Source organism: Phyllostomus discolor, chromosome 4 (genome assembly GCF_004126475.2).
Source record: "Phyllostomus discolor isolate MPI-MPIP mPhyDis1 chromosome 4, mPhyDis1.pri.v3, whole genome shotgun sequence".
In the NCBI taxonomy this organism is placed as follows: Eukaryota; Metazoa; Chordata; class Mammalia; order Chiroptera; family Phyllostomidae; genus Phyllostomus; species Phyllostomus discolor.
The window spans coordinates 103647354-103663746 of record NC_040906.2 but is presented as its reverse complement, the minus strand read 5'-3'; the positions used below and the strand labels follow the sequence as shown (position 1 = coordinate 103663746).

Here is a 16393-nt window from a genome sequence, read left to right as displayed (position 1 = left end):
CCCCAGTAGCATGCAAGAGGCAACCACACACTGATGTTTCTCTCCCTCCCTTCCCCTCTGTCTAAAAATAAGTAAGTAAGTAAATAAATAAATAAAATCTTTTAAAGATGCTTAAAAAAAAAAAAAAAAAAAGGAATGACTTCACCAATAACTTCATCTGCACTTCCAGAGATGACTGGAACATAGGAATTAAAGAAAATGTTTGTTTCCACTGCATTTATTACTAGTATAAAATATCTTAAAAAGAAAAAAATTCACTTTCAGTTCAATAGCCCTTCCTCTTGCCCTAACAACTCCTGACCCACATCCTCAGGGTCAGTTCAAAACTGAGCCTGTTCACTGTTGTTTTCACAGAAAACAACCAGTGCCAGAGAAGTAGAGGCTGGGCAAGGACAATACTGTCCAGGTTCCACCCAAAGACAGGCCAGGTGGAGATTCACAGAATTCCAACAAAAAAGCCTGGTGGCCTCACAATGATGCAGTCTAACTAAAATGAGCTGTAGAGGGCATGGGGTAGGCCCATCAGAGGCTTTAGAGGAAATCTCATGAGGCCAAGGAAGCACTCTTGTGGGATTCCCCAAAAGGGTTGGGGATTGGGGAAAGTCTAGAGGGCACCAAGAACCTCACTCATTTTGGCAGAAATACTCTATATAGTGTGTTAAACCACAGAAATGCCATGGACACTGAAAAAGCCTACGAGGGAATGCAGGTTTCACAAAGCACAGTGATCACAGACCACAGTGGTGGAGGCCATGCTACTGATGGTGAAACTACAAAATCCAAAAGCAGGGACAGTGGCTTTTCAGGGAGTGACTCTGTACTAGTCACTGAAACTTGACCCCAGGTCAGACAACCTGGGGAGATCCACAGAGTAGCTGCTAACATTGGGAGCAGGACGTATCACATATAAAGGACTCAAAACGAGCAGCTAGAAGGAGGGAATGGTAGGAAACTGCTCCAGGGCTCAGGAATTGAGGACAATACTGGGGGCTCCATGAACAATTGCACAAGAAACAGCACCAAGTAAATTTCCTGCTTAGCAGTCAGTTGGCAAGGGAGAGAGGATCCAGGAAGCAAATGAAAGGAACAAAGATGGGATATTGAAGGCAAGTCTCTGGAGACTGATCAGAAGAGTGCACACTGAACACCAGTGATGAAACACAACTCTCAACCCCAAATGGGAGAGGGGTGGACAGGGGTGGGTGTCACTGACTGGGAGGTGGTGGGTTGAACAACATCACAGTAGCTATCACAGGGCCACAGGGAAATATGTGGCCGCTAGGTCAAGGAGGGCTCCTTCCAGGTTGGATGGGAAGGCAGTCTCACAGAGGAGGTCCATTGACGCCTGGGTGGTAGAACGCACAGAGGTCCTCATATCGACAGTGGCCCTTTTTGGCAAAGTGTCGGCAAACAGGGCGGTCAGATTTGTCTGTGAACACGTGAAAATGGGTCAATTTAAAATGTAAGAAAGAAAATAAATGTAACAGAGTAGAGATACAGAGGGTGGTCAGACTTCCTACTCCCTACCATTTCCAGATATTTTGAAATGGTAGTCTTTCTCCTAGGAGAAAAAACATTCAGGGCTACTCCCATACTTCAAGAGGACAAAGGACAGCCCGAAAGAAGAGTCATGATCACGCCGGGAGTGATGGGTATTAAATGTACACAGGCATAAAAAAATGGGCCTCACCTTCCATAATCTGGGGTTCATTCTTGGGAGGGCAGGTATTCTTGACAAGTGACCAGCTTTTGAGCCTTCGAGGTTGTCTCTGTTCTTTGTGAAAGCTTCCTCTGGAGGGATTACTATGGCCTGGTCTGGGAAAAGGAGGCTCAGCACTGACTCCCCACCAACCACGACCATATGGGCCACACCTGGGGGCAAAGTCTCCCCAAACTGGGACTCTGCCCCGGAGAGGAGGTGGGAGAGTCAGCAGTGGTGGAATCATCAGTCCCCTTGATCCTGGAGGACCTCTGTGAAAAGCTAGAGTGAGGGGGAGAGGGGGAGAGGAGGAGGGGGGAGAAGGGGAGGGAGGGAGAGGGGGAGAGAGAGACACCATGGAAAGGTGATCAACGGCTAACTTAAACCTGATAAGCCCTAATTTTTTTTTTTACTTTTTATTGAAGTACATTATACATACAAAAAATACACCAATTTCAAGTGCACAACTTAATTATCACCAAAGTAAACACATTTGTGTTTTCACCACCCAGGTGAAGTGATAGGACCTTATTAACCTCCTCCCCAAAGATAACCACTGTCCTGACTTTTAGCACCATAGGTTAGTTTTTGCCAGTTAGTTTTCTGAACTTTGCATAGGTGGAATCATACAGTCTGCATTCTTTTGTGTCTGGCTCCTTTTGCTGAACATCATGTTTGTGAGATTCATCCAGGTTGCCTGCAGCAGGAGTTCGTTTTCATTGCAGTGTAGTATCCAATTGCAAGTACACACAACTTATTTATCCATTCTACTGACGGTGGACATGTGGGTGGATTCCAGTTTGGGGCTATAACGAAAAATGCTGCTATGAACATATTTATACATGTCTCTGTTAACATATGTAAGCATTTCTGTTGAGTTATATCTAGTAGAGGCATTACTGGGTCCTAGAGTATGTGTATGCTCAAGTTTAATAAAGTCTCAAACTTTTTACAATTTGTACCCTCACTAGCGGTTGTTCCATAGCCTTGACAACACTGGATATTGTCAATCTTTTTGATAATCTGCAATTCTGCTGAGTCTGAAGTTTTTTTTTAAGCATTATTGTTTTATTTGTTTATTTTTAGAGAGGGGGGAAGAAGGAATAGGGAGAGAAGTATCAGTGTGTGGCTGCCTCTCACACAGCCCTACGGGGTACCTGGCCTGCAACCCAGGCATGTGCCCTGACTGGGAATTGAACTGGCTACCCTTTGGTTCGCAGGCTAGTGCTCAATCGACTGAGCCACACCAACCAAGGCTGATTTTTAATTTTTTGAGGAACTTCCATACTGTCTTCCATAGTGGTTGTACCATTTTATAATCTCATCAACAGTGTACAAGCACTTCAATTTCAGAGTGGTATGCTTTTATCTTGTATTTATTTGTCAACTAATGATGTTTTGTTCACTTGTTTTTGCCATTTAGATTTCAGTTTTTATGAGGTGGCTATTCCAGTCTTTTACCATTTTTTTAACAGGCTGTCCATAAGGGTTCTTCATATATTCTAGATTTGAGCTCCTTATTGCTTACATTTGTTGTAAGTATCTTCTACTCTAATAATTTCTTAATGGTGCCATTTGAATAACAGAAGTTTATTTTCTAATGTGGTCCAGTTTATAAATCTTTATGGTTAGTGTGTGTTTCCTGTGTAAGAACTCTCATCTACTCTAAGACAATGTAATATACTTATTTCCTAGGATTATTTCTTTATCTTTTACACTTAGATCTAGATTCCACTTGGAATTGATATTCGTATACAGTATGAATAAGTCGAATTTCATTTCCGCCATATGAATATCTAATTAATCTATCATCATTAACTTAAAAGACCACTATTTCAGATATGTGTGGGCCTGTTACTGGACCCTTTATGCTGTTCTATTGACTTACATGTCTATCCTTGCTTCAACACCACATCATAACTAGCTTTACACTAGGTCTTGATATTCAGAGCAAGCCCTTTCACTTCAAGATTGTCTGCAGTCTCTCACCCTGATCCTCTGCATTTCCATATAATAATGCAGAATGTTGACTTCCACAAAAATTATAGGGATTATAACTGGGAATGCATTGAATATACAGATTAATTTATGAAGAAGTGACATTTTTACAACGCTGAGTTTTCCAATCTGTGAATACATAACATCTCTTCATTTAGGTGCCAAATCCCTGATCTTTTGCTTTTAAGTCTTTCCTAGGTTTTAGTTTTTCCCTTGTTCCCTTCTCTAGGGCATAATCAAAGGATTTGAGTCCCTTCCTCCTCACCTGACTTGGGGTCACCAGGCTTTCCATTGGTCATGGGGGGAGGGCCCAGAAGGCTGGGTGGTCCTAAGAGGAGACACAAAAATATGGTCATTATAATGAACTGAGGGACTAATGACCCTGTTCTTCTTCTTAAAAAAAAAAATGTAGGGAGAGAGGAAGGGAGGGAGAAAAAGAGGGAGAGAAACATCAATGTGTGGTTGCCTCTCACACATTCCCTACTAGGGATCTGGCCAACAATCTAGGCATGTGCCCTGACTGGGAATTGCACCTGGCGACCTTTTAGTTCACAGGCCAGCACTCAGTCCACTGAGCCACACCAGCCATGGGAATCCTTTACTCATTCCTTAATCCACGGGAAAACCAGGCATATTCTTAGCAGCGTTAGGAGTTTTCACACCATTTTTTCTTTCCCTGACACTGTTGCTATCCAAAGTATCCAGACCCTTTTGTTTAACTGATGGCCAATCAGCTTCCCCTTCCCCCCAATAGTTTAAAAGATACACTTCCACCTTCCCTGTGAATGTCTGGTCACAAACTGTTATTCCAGTCACCGCAACCTGCAAGGACCCTCTCTGCGGCAGCGCACACGCGCTCTATAGCCTCTCTTCCCCAGCCTCCTTTGAAAAGATTTAGGAGCCGAATTGCAATTGAGGGTTCGAGTAAGAGATCTCCTTCAGGGCTCCATCCTGGATAGACCCCTCAACACCATCCCCTCCCCCCCCCACCAGCCTCAGCTCGTGCGCCCTTCCTCCTTCCGTTGGAGCCCCCTCCCCCGCACCTTTCTGCCCCGAAGTCCTCGCCTCCATCTGCAGACAGGCCTGTGCACACTTCTGCCGTGCTTCTCACCCGTAGGAATTCCATCATCTTCGTCTCCAATTTCTTCCCGCTTTGGCACTTGGGGGTCCAGTGTCAGCTGCTGCTGCATATTCTGCTTCTTTCGTTTGGGCATGGTAGTTCCTGCAATGGCTGCAACGGGACTTGGAGGACGGTGAAGGGGCACGCTGGGATTGTTTCCGCTTCCGGGGGGCGGTGGACGTGGAAGCTGAGGCGCCCCCATTTAGTTTCCGGGAGGGTGTGGGTGCCTTTGTGAGGCTTTCTCACGTCAGCCGCCTCCCTCGGTCTCTGTCAGGCACAGCGGCAATCTCAAACCTTTCCTTCGCTGCGCTTCTATAAGTGCTTAAAAATTCCTTTCTTCTTCCCTCGCTGAAAAAACCTCCACCACCGGCTTCTCAGTGTACAAGATCCTCAGGCTCTCCAGCTAGGTCTGAGAAGAGGGCTGTCGCACACAAAGACTGCCACATCCGGCCCCCTGGTTACTATGGTAACAGCTGCATGCACAACTTCGTGACCTCTGACCTTCCCCTAAAGCCCTAGTAACATCTGGGTTTCCCTCCTCGCCTGTCGGTGCTTGCCCTTACGATCTGTAAACCTTCTCCTTCGCATTCTTCCCACCAGTAACTTGGGTCCCAGCAGGGCTGCGCTCAGGATGCTTTAGACCGCTCCTACCGTTTTAGACTTCTGACCCTACCCACAGAGTAACGCAGAACTGGTCTCCAATCTGCGGCGCACAGTCTCAGCCTTTTCTGGTCAAGCGCCGGGGCTGGGAAAGTAGCTGCGGCGTGTCCACGCCCCTCTCTTCCCACGTAGTAGGACTCGCCTGCCGTCCATAGCCCCTCAAGGTGAGTGGTAGCTTCTCCCAGGCGCGTAGGTATTGATGACACATATCCCCCCTCTTCCAAGGGCAAGGTGGTAGCGTCCGTGACAAAGCCAGCTCGATCCTCCCACGCGCACTTCACTCCTCGCCGCCGCTGTGTTCTCTCAGCGCCACTGGCTCTCACGTTCCGGGAGCCCGCCCTACATCATCTCGCCTCGCTCCCGGAGGGAAGTGACTGTATTCCCCCTTCCGCCCGCCTTCCAGCCGGGCTACTGGGGCGAAACGTCCGGGCCTGCCCGCTGACGTCACCGCCTAGCCCCGCCCCCTGGAGGGTCCCCAGCCTCCGCGGCGGGGCTGCCCCGGGAGGGGGAGTCAGTTGAGGCAGCGGGAGCTCGGCGAAGGGCGGGCCAGGTGACTGGTCCGGGCCATGCCGAGAAAGAAGCCCTTTAGTGTGAAGCAGAAAAAGAAACAGTTGCAGGACAAGCGTGAGCGGAAGCGAGGTCAGTGCGGTAGCGAGAGGAGGGGGCGGGGCTCGGGCTCCCGCACAGCTGGAAGGAGGGGTGTGCCCTCTGCAGCTCTGGGGGGCGTGGGAGGGTGTGGTGGCGGCGCGCCCACGTTGGCGGGCGACTGCGGCGGGGATTCTCTCATCCCAACACTCTTACATGAAAGTGGGGGAAGGATGGAGAGTTGGGGGAAGGGAATCCCTCATGCTCGAATGGGCGCCATCCCCGCAGATCCCGGGAGAAGGAGTGACTACCCTTATGCACCTCCAGGAGGGTCCTGAGCAGGTTGTGTGAGAGATCGGGTCTCAAAAGAAGTGGGGGTGGGGTGAGGGGGGGCAAGGCCGAGTGGGGAGGGGATCTTTTGGCTCCTGAGAGGCGACCAGCACTGGCGTCACCAGCTCCTCCCCGCAGGGCTTCAAGATGGGCTGCGATCCAGTTCCAACAGCCGCAGCGGGAGCCGGGAGCGGCGGGAGGAGCAGACCGACACCTCGGACGGGGAGTGTGTGACCCATCACATCCGTAGGCTCAACCAGCAGCCTTCCCAGGGTCTGGGCCCGCGAGGCTATGACCCAAATCGGTGAGAGTGGGCCTTCCTCACTTACCAGGAAGTCAGACGGTTAGGGGGAAAGCCGGCTGCCACTGGTGAAAGCTTGAAACTGGAGGTGGTGGGGCTGGGATGCCATGGTTCTCTGCGAGAACCATGCTGAGTCCCGCTGAGTTCACGCGAGCGGTAGCGGGCTACAGTCTTCCTTTCCGGAGGGGTGGAGAGAGTTTGGATTTAGAAGGGTGAGAATACTATGTGAAAGAGGGACTTGAGGGTGAGAATACTATGTGAAAGAGCGACTCAGAGAGGAGGCAAACAACCTTAGAGAGAAGCTTAGCGAAGTTGTCCGTGCAAGTGGGAGTTTGTGGCCACAGGATTGTGATGGATGCTTTGGTTCTTGTTTCCATAGATACCGACTGCATTTTGAACGGGACAGCAGGGAGGAGGTGGAGAGGAGAAAGAGAGCAGCCCGGGAACAAGTGCTACAGCCCGTCAGTGCTGAGGTGCTGGAGTTGGACATCCAGGAAGTCTATCAGCCTGGTTCAGGTGAGTGAGATTTCAACACTTGGATGTTTGGGACAAGCACTGGACTAGGGGGAGGAATGTGGAAGAGTAAAAACTGACTGTGAGGAAGGAGGGGCCTGGGATTCACTGTGGAGACCTGAAACTATTCTCAGGCTTACTTGGATTTTTCTTGATTTTGTAGTGCTGGACTTTCCTCGACGTCCCCCTTGGAACTATGAGATGTCCAAGGAACAACTAATGAGTCAGGAGGAACGGAGCTTCCAGGAGTATCTTGGGAAGATTCATGGGGCTTACATGTCAGAGAAACTTAGCTACTTTGAGCACAATCTGGAGGTGAGAATGGAAAGGGGACAGGAGTAGAGCATAGTGACCTAGGGTCAAATTGGCCTGGAATAAGGCAGGAAAGGGACTCTAGGCTCAGGGTCTCTTCCACTGACTTTGTCTTTTCAGACGTGGAGGCAACTGTGGCGAGTGTTAGAGATGTCTGACATTGTCCTGCTGATCACTGATGTCCGACATCCAGTGAGTATTGGGATGAGGCTGGGCAAGCAGGAAGAGGGAGAAAGATTCTTGTGGGGTTAAAGGCAGAGGCAGGAGTTGGGAGACAGAGAGGTATCCACCTTCCTTCTAGTATCCTCTATCCTGTGCTGATGTCTGCAGTCAGGGACTCAGTCCTTTATTCATCAGGGCCACAGCCTGTCTCTTCTTTCCTGGCCAACTGATTCTCCTCTTGGTTATTCCTTTGATGATAAACTGCGTAGCCTACCCTGGCCAGTGTGGCTCAGTTGGTCGTCCCATAAACCAGAAAAAGGTTTCAGGTTTGATTCCCGGTCAGGGCACATGCCTAGGTTATGGGTCTGGTCCCCTGTTGGGGCGTGTATAAGAGGCAACCCATAGATGTTTCTCTCTCACATTGATGTTTCTCTTCCTCCCTCCCTTCTCTCTGAAATCACTAAGCATGGCCTCAGGTGAGGATAAAAATTAAAAAAAAAAAAAAGAAAGAAAGAAAGAAAGAAAGAAAGAAAGAAAGAAAGAAAGAAAGAAAAACTGCATATCTTGTTTCCCAGCCCGGCTGAGCTAAACCAGTAGAAAATCCCAGAGTGGAGTTCTCAGGGATGTAATGAAGGCATCTGGGAGCTTCCCCTTGCCCTGCCACATCAGTGAGCACAGGACTCACCTGGAATGTGTGTGTGTGTGGGGGGGTGCGGTGGTTAGGGCTCTAAACTCTGCTGCTGGATGGCCCTTGTGTGGATCTGCTTTGCCACTTCACTGTTGTCTTCCAGTGGGAGGAAGGGAGGTCTGTGAGGGATGTGAAGAGGGCCTCTTTTGGAGGTCCTTAATGAGTTGTACACATACTCCTACAGAAATGCACAGGTATTACTTAACCCCTGTTTTGTCTTTCTAGTTCAGTTTGGCTGATTTATCCTTTTTGCCCCAGACTCTGCTACCACCAGGGTTTTGTCTCCAAGCTATGACTGCTGAGTGGGGAGCTAGAGGCAGAGAGCTCTGGGTTGACCTCTCATTGCTCATCCCCTTACCAACCCTATCCCAGGTTGTGAATTTCCCACCAGCACTTTACGAGTATGTGACTGGAGAACTTGGGCTGGCCCTGGTGCTGGTCCTGAACAAGGTGGATCTGGCCCCACCGGCTCTCGTGGTTGCCTGGAAGCATTATTTCCACCAGCACTTTCCCCAGCTCCATATCGTCCTTTTCACCTCTTTCCCTCGGGACCCCCGCATCCCACAGGACCCTAGTAGTGGTGAGTGGGAAATGAAGAGGGCAGCATGGGAGAGGTGGTGTGGCAGGGGACAAAGGGGAGAAAAGAGAGGCTTGTTGACAATGAAGTACCTGAATTTGGACCTGAGGGTGGTGGCAGAGTTGGGGTGTGCTAACCCTTTTGGACCCTTGGATCTCAGTTTTGAAGAAGAGCCGGAGGCGGGGGAGAGGATGGACTCGGGCCCTGGGGCCGGAGCAGTTGCTGAGAGCCTGTGAAGCCATCACTGCAGGGAAAGGTTTGTGCCCCTTAGAAGAAGATGTGGCAGGCCATGGGGGAGATCCAAGGCCCAGAGTCATTTTGCTCACCTTTGTCAAAATCAACTCCTCTATTGGGGAGGAGTGGCGAGGGGCCATGGGGAGGAATGGAAGACTGGCTTGGTGGGACTAGAGAGGCAGCAGGTAGGCAGGAGCCCTAGTATAGCTGCTATCAGGCTTCCCAGGACTTTTCAGAAAACTTTGACAGAGAAATGCATGTGATTCCAGGGTGGGGTCAAGTGAAGACTGGGAAGTCATCTGTGGTACAGGTTGGCACTATCCTACTCCAGAGGGTATTGGTTATACCAGCTGTGCCACCATAGTATGTGCTATGGTATCTGGTGGCCCTGGGGAAAACCTTCGTCTTCTTCTTCCCTGAGCAGTGGATTTGAGCAGCTGGCGGGAGAAGATTGCCCGTGATGTGGCGGGGGCCACCTGGGGCAATGGCTCTGGTGAGGAGGAGGAAGAGGATGATGGGCCAGCAGTCCTGGTAGAGCAGCAGTCTGACTCAGCAATGGAGCCAGCCAGCCTAACCCGAGAGCGCTACAAGGACGGGGTAGTGACCATCGGCTGTGTGGGTAAGGAAGTTGTGGCCCATGCAGGGCAGTCTCAATATTTGGAAAAGAGGGAAGCTTATCAGGTCTCATTAGGCTCCAAGTCTCTGAAGACCCCCTGCTGCAGTGGAAGGATCATTGCCTGAGTTAAATTCCACCTCTTCTCGGTTGTTACTGATCTTGAGCAAGTATTCGCTTACTCTGAGTCATAGGTACTTTGACTTTTATAATGAGGACAGTGATACCCAAGTAAAAACAGATGTGAGGAATAAAGGGAAGAGTATAGAGAAGGTCTAACAAAGCCTGACAAATAATGACAATAAGAATAATTGTTAAAGTTAATATTTATGTGGTCTTACTATGTGCCAGGCACTGTACTAAGTGACTTATGTGTATTAACTGTTTCAGTTGTAGTAATTAGTCCATAGTAGAGTGGTCATTAAATCATAGTAGGAGTTTAGCAAATGTTAGTTTCTTTCTGCATCTTAACCCTTTAAATTTGTTGTCAAAAAGAATCTTCCCTTATTCTAGAGATTTTCTCTGCTCTTGGTGGGGGCCCAGGACTCTTTTTCATTTTGGGTAGGAGAGATGAGAAGTGATTTTGGCAAAGATGTGGTACTAAAGTATTATTTTAGCCAAAAAAGGTCAAGCTTAGTAGAAATTGGGGAGAGCAGAGTAGTTGGCTCCTTGGAAATGCCCCTGACTCACCTTTTGGGATAAGTCTTCTTTTTGTCTTGGGAAAAACCTGCCTGATTGCTGACAGATTGTTCCCCATCCCAGCCATAAAAATGAGAAAGGCCTCTTTCTTTTTTTCAGAAAATATTTTATTTATTTTTTTAAAGAGGGGAAGGGAGGGAGGAAGAGACAGAAAAATATCAATGTGTGGTTGCCTACCTCACTGGCCCCACTGGCCCACAACCCAGGAGGGAATTGAACTGGTGACCCTTTGGTTCGCAGGCCCCACACTTAACCACTGAGTCACACCAGCCAGGAAGGCCTCTTCCTTTACGGAGCTGTTTTCTTGTGAATAAATTGAGTCATCGTTCGAAATCATGTTATTTAGGGAACAGTGTAAGGTGACAGAGAGAGACTTGAAGAGGAGGGGTCCTTTGGGAAAAATTCCTGAGAAAAGCCTGGAATGATGAAGAGAAGTAGCTGTGGAGATGTGGGGTAAGGGCCTTCTGGGCCAAGGATAGTAAGTGAAAGGGCCTGGAGGTGGGAATGAGCTTGCTGACCATGGGACCAGCCAGACAGATTGGAGTATTGGAGCCAGAAAAGAGAATTGGGGATAAAGTCAAAAAGGTCGTCAGGTACCACATCATGTAAGGTCACATGGCTAAGAGTTTTGGATTTGTTCCAAGTCTTATAAGAAACCAGGGGTGGGTTTTGAGTAAGATAGGGGATAGTAAATGTGGGGGGTGGGCAAGAAAGGAAGCAGAGAGTGCATCAGAGGCTATTGCAGTGGACATCCAGGTTTTTGTGCTCAGCAGCTGGGAATACTGAGACAGGAAAATTGGGAGAGGAGCAGGTTGGAGGAGTTTGGGAGGGGAGGGGATTCAGACATTAAATTTGAGATTGTTAAAAAATATCCAGTGGACCCCTGGCTGGTGTGGCTCAGTGGATTGAGCTCTGGCCTGCAAACCAAGGGTCTTTGGTTCGATTCTCAGTGAGGGCACATTCCTAGGTTGCGGGCCAGGTCCACAGTAGTGGGTGTGTGAGAGGCAACCACACATTGATGTTTCTCTCTCCCTCTTTCTCCCTCTCTTACCCACTTTTTAAAAACAAATCTTTAAAAAAATATGCCCCTAGTGGAGATATTGAATAGGTATATCAGCCTGGAGCTTAGGGAAGAGGATTGGAGACTGAATTTGGGACAGATTTAAATTTGGGGAGCCACTAGTGGGTATAAAACAGGGGTCCCCAACCTCTGGGCCATAGACTGGTACCAATCTGGCCTGTTAGGAACTGGGCCACACAGCAGGAGTTGAGCTTGAATGTAATGTGCTTAAATCATCCCAAAACCATCCCCTCCCCCCGGTCTGTGGAAAAATTGTCTTCCACGAAACTGATCCTTGGTGCTAAAAAGGTTGGGGACTGCTGGTATAAATGGTACGTAAAACACTATGGATTGGGGGAGGTGTGGGGTAGGAGCTAGGTGGAAAGTGGAGGCCACACTGGTATTTAGAGGTTGGGCAGAGGAGGAAACAGGGATTGTCAGGTGTCAAATGCAAAATGTTTTTGGAGGGGGAAGGAGCGCTCAGCTGTATCAGATTTTGCCAACAAATTGAGTGAGATGAGAGATTTGCTCAGCAAACTGGGCAGTGTGAACGTGAGGAGTTTCAGTAGAATTGAGGAGAGAAAGCCAGATTGGTGTAGGCCAGTGAGAGAGTGGACAACAATATGGTAGAACTTCATGTAACATTGTGTGAGACAGGAACCAGACATGACAGTCTCCATATTACATGCATCCATTTGTGTAAAGTTCAGAAGCTGCAAAACTGAACTGCATCATTCAGGAATACACAGGTCATAAAACTAAAATGAAATGTAAGCAACAGAATCCCATCCAACTCAGGGTAAAGCTAAAAGAGGTTCATGATCAAGAAGGGACCAGTGGGGCCTCTGGGGATGCATGTCACACTCTGGGCCCAGGAGTGGGTGATATGGGGTTCATCTGGCACATTTATGTTTTATGCATTTTTGTGTATGTACAGTTTTTTTTCAAACTATAAGAGAAAGTTTATTTAGAAAGTCACAGAGGTAGAAGAAGTGAGCCATAGAAGAAATGGGCTCAGGAAACAAGTCAGCAAAAGAAGTGTTGTTGGAGCCTGGGAGAGGGGATAAGTACCTTGAGAGAGAAGGAGAAAGAAGGAGGAGATGTGTATGTTAACAGTTTATAGTTATAAAGAAGATATCATGAATAAGTGGTGACCAAAAAGAGACAAGTCTTTGAAGGTGTTCCACTATAAAGGGGACAGAGAAATAGGGCTGGTGGGTGTTGTCAGAGGAGGGTTATTTTCTCCCTCCCCCTCCCTCCCCCCTTTCCCCCTCCTTCCCCCCTCCCCCTCCCTCCCCTCCCTCCCCCCTCCCTCCCCCTTCCCTCCTGTGGAAAGGAGATACTTAGCAGCTATAAATGGAGTGTAGTCATCATGGTAGTGCATCTTTCTCCAGCTGCAGTCAGCTGCCAGGAGCAGGTGCTGAAAGAATTGTATTTTGTAGGGTTGGGGTTTTGCCAGGTGAGTAAAGTGGAGGGAAGAGGCAGGACCTGAAGTTGGGAAAGAGGGAAGTGAGGACATGAATTGAGTGTTCAATAGTGTTCCTGTGCTAGAGTCATTGTCAAAGTATGATTAAAATGGAGGAACCAGGATAAGTGATCTGGAAAGATGGGATGTCAGGTCAGAGAGGGGGATGCTTGCAGTTGAGATTTTGGAGATGTGAAGTCACAGACTCCAGGTCATGACCACAGGAATCTATAGCTGAGGTGGGGTGGAGGAAACAATCTTTGGAAGGGACATCCTGGTACTGAGGGGCCAGAATGCTGATCTGTGCCAGAATGAATGTGGTGTCATGACAAGAATGTCAGTGAGCCCATGGTCTTCAGGCTTCTCCTTGGAGAACTTACTATAATCATGAGATGCGTGTCTCACTGGCATTGTGTGTTCAATCCACTGTAGACACTGACCTACACAGTTGTATTTGTTTCTCATTTAATCTTGACTGCTCTGAGGTTGCAGATATCTGCACAGTAAAATGAGGAAACAGGCTCACAAAGTTAAGTCAATTGCCTTGAGGTCACAAAGCTGGTAAGTGGAGAGGCCAGGATTCAACCCTGGAAGTCCAGAGCCTGATTTGTAACTTGCAATGTTAAACTGCTTCTGTAATTTCTGAGCCTTAGCTCCCCTTCATCTGTAGATACAGCACCATATCCTTCCCATCACAGAGTGAGGATCTGTCAAGTGTTAACTTTCCTTGCTTTCCTCAGGTTTCCCCAATGTGGGAAAGTCCTCTCTGATCAATGGGCTGGTGGGGCGGAAGGTCGTGAGTGTCTCCAGAACCCCTGGCCACACCCGATACTTTCAGACCTACTTTCTGACTCCCTCTGTGAAGCTCTGTGATTGCCCGGGCCTCATATTCCCCTCTCTTCTGCCTAAGCAGTTGCAGGTATGAGGGCAATGTGGGGAAGGAAGGGGAAGACAGGAGATCAAGAAAGGGGCTGAGCATTCTTGTTTCCTCTTAGGTTCTAGCGGGGATCTACCCCATCGCCCAGATCCAGGAGCCCTACACTGCTGTGGGCTACCTGGCCTCCCGAATCCCTGTGCATGTCCTGCTCCACCTGCGCCATCCAGAAGCTGAAGACCCCTCTGCAGAACACCCCTGGTGTGCTTGGGACATCTGTGAAGGTAAGTTCCATGTGCCTGGTTCCTCTCCTTGCCCTTTACTCTGCCCTGTCCCTCTCCTCTCTTCAGATGTTGTCATTGACCCAACAGTTGGCCACCCCTAGATTTCTGTCATGGGACAGCAAGATGTCTGGCCTGGAATATTCTAGAAAACTGGAAGGACTGTGTTAGGGAAGTGGGGTTAATGGGCTTCCCTCCCCATTATGCTTTTTTCCCTCCAGCCTGGGCAGAGAAACGTGGTTACAAGACAGCCAAGGCAGCGCGGAACGATGTGTACAGAGCGGCCAACAGCCTCCTGCGGCTGGCACTGGATGGCCGCCTCAGCCTGTGCTTTCATCCCCCGGGCTATAGTGAGCAGAAAGGTCAGCCTGCCAGTGTGCCTCCCAGCCCTGCTGTAGTGTAGGCAAGAGAGGGTGGGCTTGTGGCCACACAGAGCTGGGACAGACCTGGATTCTACGCCTGTCAGTTAGTTCTGTGTTACTAAGTGTCTCTGAGACCGTTTCCTGATCTACAAAATCAGGGTGCTAGTTGCTCCCTGGTGAGGTGGTGACAGAAATTGGAGTTAATGTGGGTGGAACGATTCAGTGCCCAGCACATGGGAGGTTGAATGAATGAATGAAGGAATACATTCCAGCAGCTACAATTTTTTTTTTATTCTTAGTCTTTGCCTCTTCCCCATTTTCTTCTGGCTTTAGTCCCTTGTTCAAAACTCTTCTGTTCTTCTTCTTGTTTTGGTTCCCCAGGCACCTGGGAATCCCATCCGGAGACCATGGAGCTGGTGGTTTTACAGGGCAGGGTGGGGCCAGCAGGTGACAAGGAGGAAGAGGAGGAGGAAGAAGAGCTTAGCAGCTCCTGTGAGGAGGAGGGAGAGGAGGACCGGGATGCGGATGAGGAGGGGGAAGGGGATGAGGACACCCCTACTTCAGTTCCAGGATCCAGCCTGGCCTCTCGAAACCCTTACGCCCTGTTGGGTGAGGACGAATGCTGAGGCCATGCCCTGTGCCATCTTTCCCAATGTCTTTGCTTTTGGACAGACCTGGGGGTATCTCCCCTCTGCTGCCCCAATTGTGAATAAAGATTGTCTGCTTTGTAGCCCCTTCCCCACATGGACTGAGGTGAGAGCAGCTCTTTGAGACTGACAGCTGTGGGAGGCTTTTCTCTCTTTTTGTGCATCTTCTCTGCAAAGGTAAAGTTCTCTTAGAAGTTAATTCAGTGGGTTCTAAGGCCCTGAAACCTGCTTCCTCTGCTCAGTCTGCCACGTGCACCTTAGGAATGCCAGTGTCACCATGGGGAGTGCAGGGCACATCAGGCTTTTAAGGCTTGGTCTACATCCAACCCCCTTTCTGCGTTCTTGCCATACCCTCTCAGATTTGAGCAGCAGCCTTGGGTGCCCCCTGCTGCCCGGCCTGGGTTATACCAGAAGCTCCTGGGAGAAGCAGCAGAAAGAGGTGTCACAACCTGATGTCTCCAAGTGAGATTTTTACAGGATTCATTAAAATCCAGCAAATATTTACTGAGTGTTGACTGTGTGTTTGGACCTATGCTAAGCACTGAGCCTGTAACGATGCATAAACAGGGTCTGACTTGAACTTTGCAGCCTGGTGGTGACCAAGACCCCACTGTCATTATCCACATTTTTGAATTAGGAGGAATGTGTAATGTTCTCCAAATTCTTGGGGCTCATTCAGTATAATTCTAGAACTTCCTGTTGATGAAAATATTTAGTTAAGACTAAATGCTTGTGAAAATATTGATTAAACATGTCCAAGTAGAGTCTTAATTACTGGCAAACAAATAGTGTGCATATTTATTTTATTTTTTATTTTTTTATCCTCACAAGGACATTTTCATTTGCTTTTAGAGGGAGAGGAAGGGAGAGAGACAGAAATATTGATGTGAGAGGCACTCAGTTGCCTCTGCACAACCCTGGACTGGGGATCTGTGCTGGGATCTGGGATTGCATGCATCTGGACCAGGATGAACCTGACACCTAGGCATGTGTCCTGACCAGGAATCGAACCTGCAACCTTTTGGTTATGGGACAATGCTTTAACCACTGAGCCATACTGGCCAGGGCAATAACGTGTATATTTATGATTGAGCAGACCAGCCTTTTAAGTAGTGTTAAGTTTTATTATTTAAAAGGCTGTATGCACTAAGGGTGTATGAGATTCAGAAGGGAGGGCACAGAACCAGCTCTCTGAAAATGAATTCCATTTTCC

General features: G+C 48.6%; 2 protein-coding genes across 3 annotated transcripts; one reads left to right on the top strand and one right to left on the bottom strand.

Annotated features, from left to right (window-relative positions):
- Nucleotides 1-204: 204 nt before the first annotated feature.
- PRR3 (proline rich 3) lies at nt 205-5656 on the bottom strand. Its single transcript, XM_028509488.2, has 4 exons — nt 4809-5656; nt 3963-4025; nt 1691-1981; nt 205-1429 (listed from the first exon to the last, which is right to left on the bottom strand). The coding sequence occupies exons 1-4, from the start codon at nt 5017-5019 to the stop codon at nt 1323-1325; spliced, it is 672 nt and encodes a 223-aa protein (XP_028365289.2). The 5' UTR covers nt 5020-5656; the 3' UTR covers nt 205-1322.
- Nucleotides 5657-5761: 105 nt separating this feature from the next.
- On the top strand, nt 5762-15689 carry GNL1 (G protein nucleolar 1 (putative)). Of its 2 annotated transcripts, XM_028509487.2 has the most exons (12): nt 5762-6116; nt 6531-6696; nt 7073-7209; nt 7370-7521; nt 7639-7710; nt 8741-8948; nt 9106-9201; nt 9604-9798; nt 13757-13935; nt 14012-14174; nt 14393-14533; nt 14915-15689. In XM_028509487.2, exons 1-12 carry the CDS (start codon nt 6044-6046, stop codon nt 15157-15159), a joined length of 1827 nt encoding a protein of 608 aa, XP_028365288.1. In that variant the 5' UTR covers nt 5762-6043; the 3' UTR covers nt 15160-15689. The 2 variants fall into 2 exon arrangements, with proteins under 2 accessions (XP_028365288.1, XP_035879641.1); XM_036023748.1 differs by lacking the exon at nt 14393-14533 and having other exon boundaries at nt 5898-6116.
- Nucleotides 15690-16393: the final 704 nt, after the last annotated feature.

What these genes read in the sequence shown, in the direction of transcription:
- PRR3 (XM_028509488.2), bottom strand. Translation starts at nt 5,019, where the DNA reads ATGGGGGCGCCTCAGCTTCCACGTCCACCGCCCCCCGGAAGCGGAAAC. An exon ending in AGATGATGGAATTCCTACGG is followed by an intron (nt 4,026 to 4,808) that starts GTGAGAAGCACG and finishes GTCTCCTCTTAG; the next exon opens with GACCACCCAGCCTTCTGGGC. An exon ending in GCCTGGTGACCCCAAGTCAG is followed by an intron (nt 1,982 to 3,962) that starts GTGAGGAGGAAG and finishes CCCTCACTCTAG; the next exon opens with CTTTTCACAGAGGTCCTCCA.
- GNL1 (XM_028509487.2), top strand. Translation starts at nt 6,044, where the DNA reads ATGCCGAGAAAGAAGCCCTTTAGTGTGAAGCAGAAAAAGAAACAGTTG. An exon ending in TCACTGATGTCCGACATCCA is followed by an intron (nt 7,711 to 8,740) that starts GTGAGTATTGGG and finishes ACCCTATCCCAG; the next exon opens with GTTGTGAATTTCCCACCAGC. An exon ending in AGTGACCATCGGCTGTGTGG is followed by an intron (nt 9,799 to 13,756) that starts GTAAGGAAGTTG and finishes TGCTTTCCTCAG; the next exon opens with GTTTCCCCAATGTGGGAAAG.